The sequence below is a fragment of the Panthera pardus genome, unplaced genomic scaffold (genome assembly GCF_024362965.1).
Source record: "Panthera pardus isolate Hobbes unplaced genomic scaffold, ASM2436296v1 HiC_scaffold_15, whole genome shotgun sequence".
In the NCBI taxonomy this organism is placed as follows: domain Eukaryota; kingdom Metazoa; phylum Chordata; class Mammalia; order Carnivora; family Felidae; genus Panthera; species Panthera pardus.
In genome coordinates this window covers 78,692,602-78,701,077 of record NW_026526710.1, presented here as the reverse complement: position 1 = coordinate 78,701,077, position 8,476 = coordinate 78,692,602, and the positions used below count along the sequence as shown (strand labels likewise).

Below are 8,476 nucleotides of genomic sequence, written 5' to 3'. Positions count from 1 at the left end.
TTGCACACTTGTTGAGGATGTTCTTTTCCCAAAAATGGAAGAAGAAAAAAATCTCAAAGCAAAAGTGTAAAAAGCGGAAGGGAATAACAACCAAGTCGACTCCAAGAATTTCAGCAGTTCATCGACTCCTTTGGGCAAACACCCCTCACCCGCATCGTACACGTGGGTGATGTGATCGCTAGTGTTGGTTTCCCCTCCTAGGAACGACTTCTTGATTTGGATTTCGGAGTGATTATTCTTTTTTTTTTTTCCCCCCTACAATGTGTGTTTTGACTCCTCGTGTTAGATTTACGGAAAGGAAGTAAATCCTGAATCCATGGTATGTTTGACTATACCACTGCTTGGTGTGCGATATGGAAACATTAGAGGTTGTAACATTCCTTGAAGTTGTATTGGAAGCCGAGCTCTGCCAGGCAGACAGATAGTGTACGTTTTCTCTTCTTGGCAACCCTGCTTGCTTTGAATGAACCGAATGTCAGCTGGATCTCACAGCATATATGATTTACAGTCTTTGTTTTTTCGGGGCCTTAAATGTATGTTTTATACTGAGCAGATGGGAAACACATTGAGCACTGTGTGTGACCTGTATGCCTAAGGAAGGGAGCTCCCCGATGGATCATGGCGTTGATGTTTACAGGACATGTCTTGTTTTTAGCATTAGTGATGTTTGCTTTCTCTACTTTTGAGGAATCTGTGAGCAATTACTCTGACTGGGCAGTTTTCGCAGATGATGTAGATCAGTTTAAGACACAGAAAGTACAAGATTTCAAGCCCAATCAAAAGCTGAAGAAAAGTATGCTTCATCCAAGTTTGTATTTCGATGCTGGAGAAATCCAGGCCATGAGACAGAAGTCTCGTACAAGCCATTTGCATCTGTTTAGAGCTATCAGAAGTGCAGTAACAGTTATGCTGTCCAACCCCACATACTACCTACCTCCACCCAAGCATGCCGATTTTGCTGCCAAGTGGAATGAAATTTACGGTAACAATCTGCCTCCTTTAGCATTGTACTGTTTGTTGTGCCCAGAAGACAAAGTTGCCTTTGAATTTGCCTTGGAATACATGGACAGAATGGTTGGCTACAAAGACTGGCTCGTGGAGAATGCACCAGGGGATGAGGTGCCTGTCGGCCATTCCTTAACGGGTTTTGCCACTGCCTTTGACTTTTTATATAACTTATTGGATGACCATCGAAGACAAAAATACCTGGAAAAAATAGGGGCTGTTACCGAGGAGATGTATGAGTATTCCAAGGTCCGTTCGTGGGGCAAACAACTTCTCCATAATCACCAAGCTACTAATATGATAGCATTACTCACCGGGGCTTTGGTGACCGGGGTAGAGAAAGGATCTAAAGCAAACATATGGAAACAGGTCGTCGTAGATGTGATGGAAAAGACGATGTTCCTTTTGAATCATATTGTCGACGGGTCTTTGGATGAAGGTGTGGCCTATGGAAGCTACACGGCTAAATCAGTCACGCAGTACGTTTTTCTAGCCCAGCGCCATTTCAGTATCAACAACTTGGATAATAACTGGTTGAAAATGCACTTTTGGTTCTATTATGCCACCCTCTTACCAGGCTTCCAAAGAACTGTGGGTATTGCAGATTCCAATTATAATTGGTTTTATGGTCCAGAGAGCCAGTTAGTTTTTTTGGATAAGTTTATCTTAAAGAATGGAGCTGGAAATTGGTTAGCTCAGCAAATTAGAAGGCACCGACCTAAAGATGGACCAATGGTCCCCTCCACTGCCCAGAGGTGGAGTACTCTTCACACCGAATACATCTGGTATGATCCCCAGCTCACCCCACAGCCTCCTGCTGAGTATGGTACTGCGAAAATGCACACGTTCCCTAACTGGGGTGTTGTCACTTATGGGGCTGGCTTGCCAAACACACAGGCCAATACCTTTGTGTCCTTTAAGTCCGGGAAGCTGGGGGGCCGAGCCGTGTACGACATAGTTCACTTTCAGCCATACTCCTGGATTGACGGGTGGAGAAGCTTTAACCCAGGGCATGAACATCCAGATCAGAACTCATTCACTTTTGCCCCAAATGGACAAGTGTTTGTTTCGGAAGCTCTCTACGGACCCAAGCTGAGCCACCTCAACAATGTGCTGGTATTCGCTCCATCACCTACGAGCCAGTGTAACCAGCCCTGGGAGGGTCAGCTGGGAGAGTGTGGCCAGTGGCTCAGGTGGACCGGTGAGGAGGTTGGTGACGCAGCGGGGGAAATCATTACTGCCTCCCAACATGGAGAAATGATATTTGTGAGTGGGGAAGCAGTGTCTGCTTACTCTTCAGCAATGAAGCTGAAGAGCGTGTATCGTGCTCTGCTTCTCTTAAATTCTCAAACGTTGCTCGTCGTTGATCACGTCGAGAGGCAGGACGGTTCCCCAATAAACTCTGTCAGTGCCTTCTTTCATAATCTGGACATTGATTTTAAGTACATCCCCTATAGGTTTATGAACAGGTATAATGGCGCCATGATGGATGTATGGGATGCACACTACAGAATGTTCTGGTTTGATCATCATGGCAATAGTCCCATTGCTAGTATACAAGAAGCAGAACAAGCTGCTGAATTTAAGAAACGGTGGACTCAATTTGTTAATGTTACGTTTCAGATGGAATCCACAATCACAAGAATCGCATATGTCTTTTATGGGCCATATGTCAATGTTTCCAGCTGCAGATTTGTTGATAATTCCAATTCTGGACTTCAGATCTCTCTCAATGTCAATAATACCGAACATGTTGTGTCCATTGTAACCGACTACCATAACCTGAAGACAAGATTTGATTACCTGGGTTTTGGTGGCTTTGCCAATGTGGCTGATCAGGGCCAAATAACCCGATTTGGTTTGGGCACCCAAGCGATAGCAAAGCCCATAAAACAAGATAGGGTTATTTTCCCCTTTGGATTTAAATTTAATATAGCAGTTGGGTTGATTTTGTGCATTAGCTTGGTGATTTTAACCTTTCAGTGGCGGTTTTACCTTTCTTTTAGAAAGCTAATGCGGTGGATCCTAGTCCTTGTTGTTGCCTTGTGGTTTATTGAGCTGCTGGATGTGTGGAGCACCTGCACGCAGCCCATCTGTGCAAAATGGGCAAGGACGGAGGCCGAGGCCAGCCCGAAGCCTTTGTCTTCAGAAGGGCCCCACGCTGACCTTCCCAGTGTTGTCGTTACCTCACTTCCTGGTTCAGGAGCTGAAATCCTCAAACAACTTTTTTTCAACAGTAGTGATTTTCTCTACATCAGAGTTCCTACAACCTACATTGATATTCCTGAAACTGAATTTGAAATCGACTCGTTTGTAGATGCCTGTGAATGGAAGGCATCGGATATCCACAGTGTGCGTTTCCGTTTACTCCGCGGCTGGTTGCAGTCCTTAGTTCAAGACACAAAACTGCATTTGCAAAACATCCATCTGCATGAACCCAGTCGGGGTAAACTGGCCCCATACTTCACAGCAAATAAGGACAAAAAAAGAAAACTGAAAAGGAGGGAGTCTCTGCCCGAACAAAGAAGTAGAATGAAAGGCACCTTTGATAGAGATGCTGAATATATTAGGGCTTTAAGGAGACACCTGGTCTATTACCCAAGTGCACGTCCTGTGCTCAGCTTAAGCAGCGGGAGCTGGACCTTAAAGCTCCATTTTTTTCAAGAAGTCTTAGGAGCTTCTATGAGGGCATTGTACATAGTGAGGGACCCTCGGGCATGGATCTATTCAATGTTGTACAGCAGCAAACCCAGTCTCTACTCTTTGAAGAATGTACCAGAGCACTTAGCTAAACTGTTTAAGATAGAGAGAGGTAAAGGCAAATGTAACTTGAATTCAGGCTACGCTCTCGAATACGAGTCATTGAGGAAAGAATTATCAAAATCCCAGTCAAATGCAGTCTCCCTGTTGTCTCATTTGTGGCTCGCAAACACAGCGGCAGCACTCAGAATAAATACGGATTTGCTGCCCGCCAGCTACCAGCTGATCAAGTTTGAAGATATTGTACATTTTCCTCAGAAAACCACAGAAAGGATTTTTGCCTTTCTTGGAATACCTTTGTCTCCTGCTAGTTTAAACCAAATATTGTTTGCCACCTCCACAAACCTTTTCTATCTTCCCTATGAAGGGGAAATATCACCAACTAACACCAATGTTTGGAAACAAAACTTGCCTAGAGATGAAATTAGACTGATTGAGAACATCTGCTGGACACTGATGGAGCGTCTAGGATATCCAAAGTTTACGGACTGAACGCTGCAGGTCAGCAGACATTTGCACTAACACTTGCCAACGCGGTTTGTGGACGTGAACTAGAAGAGTTTGTTTATTCTTGTACTACGTGTGTGCGTGCGCGCGCGTGTTCCGTTCGTTACTTGCACAAAGATTGTTTTAAAAATAGGCACCATGTTTGGCCTCGCGGGATTTATTTTTACGTCACTGCTTTCCTTGCCTGTGTTTCTGAAGTTTTCTTTTTTTCTTTTTTTTTTTTTTTTTTCTGTTGCAATGTTCCAGCTACAGAGGCACAGAGGAAGTTAGGGGATGGTGGGCAGGGGAGGTAGGAAGATTTTCCGGGCTTTCGTCGAACTCTCTCCCTCACCTGTAACTTTGCTGATCTATATGGGAACCTCAAACACTGCAAAAGGCCTTTCAATTGCTGCTTTGCCCAAGCATCTCTTGCTTTCAAGATGGACTACAAAAGCTCCTTATCTTTTTTAAAAGATCTTCTAACACATTTATCTTGCACCAAAAAAAAAAAAAAATTAACTGTGTATAATGTTCAGTGCTATCACTGGGGAAATGGTGAAACTTCCTATCATAACTGTAGGATTCCTTCTGGAAAATACAGATGGAAATACAGAATGAGCATTTTTTTTTTCTTTTTGGAGGTCAGACACAGTGACCTGAAAAGCCTCCTTTAAGTTTTTTATTCAGAAGTAATAAGGAGTCAGTCTTCGAACAACCTGGGTACCAAGGGCTGGGAGAGTATTTTAGACTTGCTTGTCTGTTTAAAACTCTCTTTTCTCTTCTTTGCCTCCTTGGAGCTACAGCTGTTCCCATCCCACCACTCCCACTATCCTTTCTGTCACTGTCATGCAAACCAGTCGATGGTTATTAATTGTGGAAGTCCAGACGTTTGTGGGGATTCCCCCCACCCCCACCCCCTGACGATGCACTTTGCATTAAAGCCCGACACAGACTTAGAATCAGATTTCTTTTTGTGGAACGATCACCGTACGACTCAAAGCCATGCCCATGCTGCCAGTGTTTTTTTTTAGGCTGGAAATGAGTTGGAAACCTGCCTGACTTTCTTGCATCCCTTTGAATGAGTTTACAGACTGCCAGTGTCTGCAAAAGTTGAAGGCAAATGGGAGATGATGTCAGAGGCATCTGTTTCCTTTACCAGCTGCATCTTATTATAAATGTAGTCGTCATGAGATGTGGTTCATTTTATTTTGGTAGGCCCTGAAATCAAAACGCCGTGCCATTATAAGCCCGTGGAGTGATTACAACGCGTTGGATGAAAACCATTAGGCAGCGCCCAGCCCTGATGAAAGAAAATCTCTGTGCAGATTGCTGTCTTCCTGACGTTTCAGACTGTGGTTCCCCCAAGCTCTGGAGCACTCGGGGGTCTGTCATTCTGACCTAGATAAAAGCGGTTCCTTCTCAGTCGTTTGTTATTATGTCAGAATGTGCCTCCAGAGTGATGAGGCTGTGGATATGTTACAGCCCAGCCAACCCTAAGTGGCCTGTCAGTTTTCTTCCATTAGAGTGTGAACACAGACCGCTCCTCCCCCCTCCCCATGTACTTCCTTCCCATCGCTCTCTGCTTTCTCGCTCCAATGTCAAAGTGAACGAAAATCATATTAATGTAAGTGGAGAGGGCAGCCAAAGACCTGAGTCTGCACAGGTATTCTCCAGGGAGGTTACTCTTCCTAGCTCAGGACCAGCAACAAGCACGTAACACTGCCGCGCGGGTGACAGCACTCGTTCCGTCGTTGGTCGTAGTCTGTGTGTCTCCTGTCAGTTCCCGGGACGTGTGATGTCAGATCAGATCCAGGGAAAAGGCTTTGGGTGGCCAGTAATAGCAGGTCTGATCAGGGTAAGAATTACAAATGCGTGCAGGTCACAGAAGAAAGCAGAAGCTGTACCACTGCCTCTGAACTTGGTGGAAACACCCCCATGGGCAGCAGGGGGAACCAGGTTGAAGAACCAGGTTGAAGATGTGGGGGGAATCGGGAGAGATGGGGAAAATGAAAAAGACTGGTTCTGTGAATGAATATGGGAACGTGTTCTTGATAGCTAAAGAAAGGGACATATTTTATTTTATTTTTTTTCCCCAGTGTTTGTTTATATTTCAGAGAGACAGAGTGTGCGTGGGGAGGGGCAGAGAGAAGAAGGAGACAGAATCCGAAGCAGGCTCCAGGCTCCGAGCTGTCAGCACAGAGCCCGATGCGGGGCTCGAACTCACGGACTGTGAGATCAGAGATCATGACCTGAGCCAAAGTCCGACACTTGGCTGACTGAGCCACCCAGGCGCCCCAGAAAGGGACATACTTACTACAATGATCTTTACAGTGTCCTGACTTTCGCCGCCACCTAGCAATGCCAAGGTGAACTTTTCCTGTCACTGTTCTCACCCACTCCCACCCCAAGGAAGAGTTTGCCGGAGGAGATTTCTATTTGTGGATTCCCCTGTGAGGAGTGTGAGGGGTGAGGGATGACCCGGCCATTGGACGTGCACACGTGTGTTCGTGCTTGGGGCCCCCCGCCGTGTAATCGCAATTCCTAAGGTGGTTAACTCCCAGGACGTGCTGGTCTTGCATCCTTAGGGTGTTAGCCTCAGATAAATCCGGATAGCCTCCACATGTAATTTTATTCTTACCATCTGGAAAATAATTACGGGGATGATTGTCACTACGTGACACTTCTAAAAGAAATACCTGTCCTCTCAGTAAGATTAACCCCTTTCTTTGTTAACTTCTGGAAACATAGGCCTAATTGGGATAACAGCTGTTATTAACATGAAATTTAAGTCTTGAAATTAAAAAAAAAAGACTTAATTTTGCTAGCAAAAGTAACAAACCCAGTGGTAATAATAGGGTTCTGGAGAGTTTGAAATGCAGATTAGTCACTTAGGATGAAAAAGGCCATGTCCGGAATTGAGCTTATTGTAATCAAAGTCTGGCGAGGCTAGGAAGTGGGAGACTCTTCAAGAAAAGGAAGATAAATTTGTGACTATGCTTAAAATTAATTGATAGAAACCTAGAGAGGTGCAAGTTGAAAGCAAATGACAAGAATGCATGCACATTAGGTCTAGACCCCAAATATTAGACATTTGATCGGCTGTCTCTTTAAACCAACAGGGAATTAGTAAATGCCTGGCGAGAACAGGGTGTTAAACTCTGAGTCACGGCCGGGGACTTGCCACAGAGCCCTCACCAAGTGTATTTGTAGAAGAACCTCCCCTCCACACACACCAGTGCATCTTAAACATGTTACCCCTGTACCACTGACTGGCTTAGCGTTCTTTACCAGCCCTTTCGGGGGCCTCGCCAAAGATCCTAGCCATTCTCGATAACGTGAAGTCTATCCAATTATCTGGGAGTAGACGTTAGCAATGGTTTTAACATCACTACGTTCCACTGGCTTGATTGATGATAATTAGTAAAATATTCACTGATTTCTTTAGCAAAAATGTAAATAGGAGGCAATATGTGACACCATGTTCAGAGGTAAGGATGCCTAACAGGATACATCAAGGAATTTCATATGTGGGCTGTTTACTGCTTATGTAAATGTTGACTAAAGCATGTCTAAGACATCAAAAAATGGCTGCTGTAGCAGTTTTTTCCATTACGTCACTAGTATCTTGATTTCCCTTCATGTTGGCAGAAAACTCCGAATAATATTGCAAGAACTAAATGACTGATGTTTGCACAAAGGATGATAGGAACTTGACACAGCAGATCCTAACATTCGCTACTTCACGTGTAGATGCTTGAGCTGTAATTTATAGGAGTTTAGGTTCTATGTGGTCCAAGTAACGTATACATGTTTAATTCTGTTTCCAAAGACAGGTTCAGCTAAGGCTTCCAGACCTTTTGTTTGGTTTTGTTTTGTTTTTCTTTCACACTTACCCAGTTCCTCGGTGAAGAAAAGATAGACTGAAGATCATAAACAGAATTATTGAAACAGTATGTATAACAGGACTCCACTGCTAATAAATAAAAAGCTAAAAGCAACTTGGCTCTGGTTGGGATAATTTTGCAATAGCTCTCTTGAGGTCTTTGGGGAACCGTGAGGATTTTATGTGGGGCTGAGAAGGCAGGGGCTGGGAAACGGGAGACGCGTTGAATAGGGACACGCAGCCTCATTATTTCAGCTGCGAAACTTGCACCCTTCAGTGACACGCTTGTCCCCTCTCCCCTAACTCAATCCCGGCCCTGTCTCTGGCTTGGACTCGTGTCAC

General features: G+C 44.6%; 1 protein-coding gene across 2 annotated transcripts; it reads left to right on the top strand.

The window, feature by feature from the left end:
* Positions 1–244: 244 nt before the first annotated feature.
* DSEL (dermatan sulfate epimerase like) lies at positions 245–8,249 on the top strand. 2 transcript variants are annotated; one of them, XM_019432574.2, is made up of 2 exons: positions 245–4,266; positions 5,283–8,249. In XM_019432574.2, exon 1 carries the CDS (start codon positions 619–621, stop codon positions 4,255–4,257), a length of 3,639 nt encoding a protein of 1,212 aa, XP_019288119.2. In that variant the 5' UTR covers positions 245–618; the 3' UTR covers positions 4,258–4,266; positions 5,283–8,249. The 2 variants fall into 2 exon arrangements, with proteins under 2 accessions (XP_019288119.2, XP_019288117.2); XM_019432572.2 differs by lacking the exon at positions 5,283–8,249 and adding an exon at positions 4,525–4,804.
* Positions 8,250–8,476: the final 227 nt, after the last annotated feature.

Coding starts and splice junctions, on each gene's coding strand:
- DSEL (XM_019432574.2), top strand. CDS start 619: ATGGCGTTGATGTTTACAGGACATGTCTTGTTTTTAGCATTAGTGATG.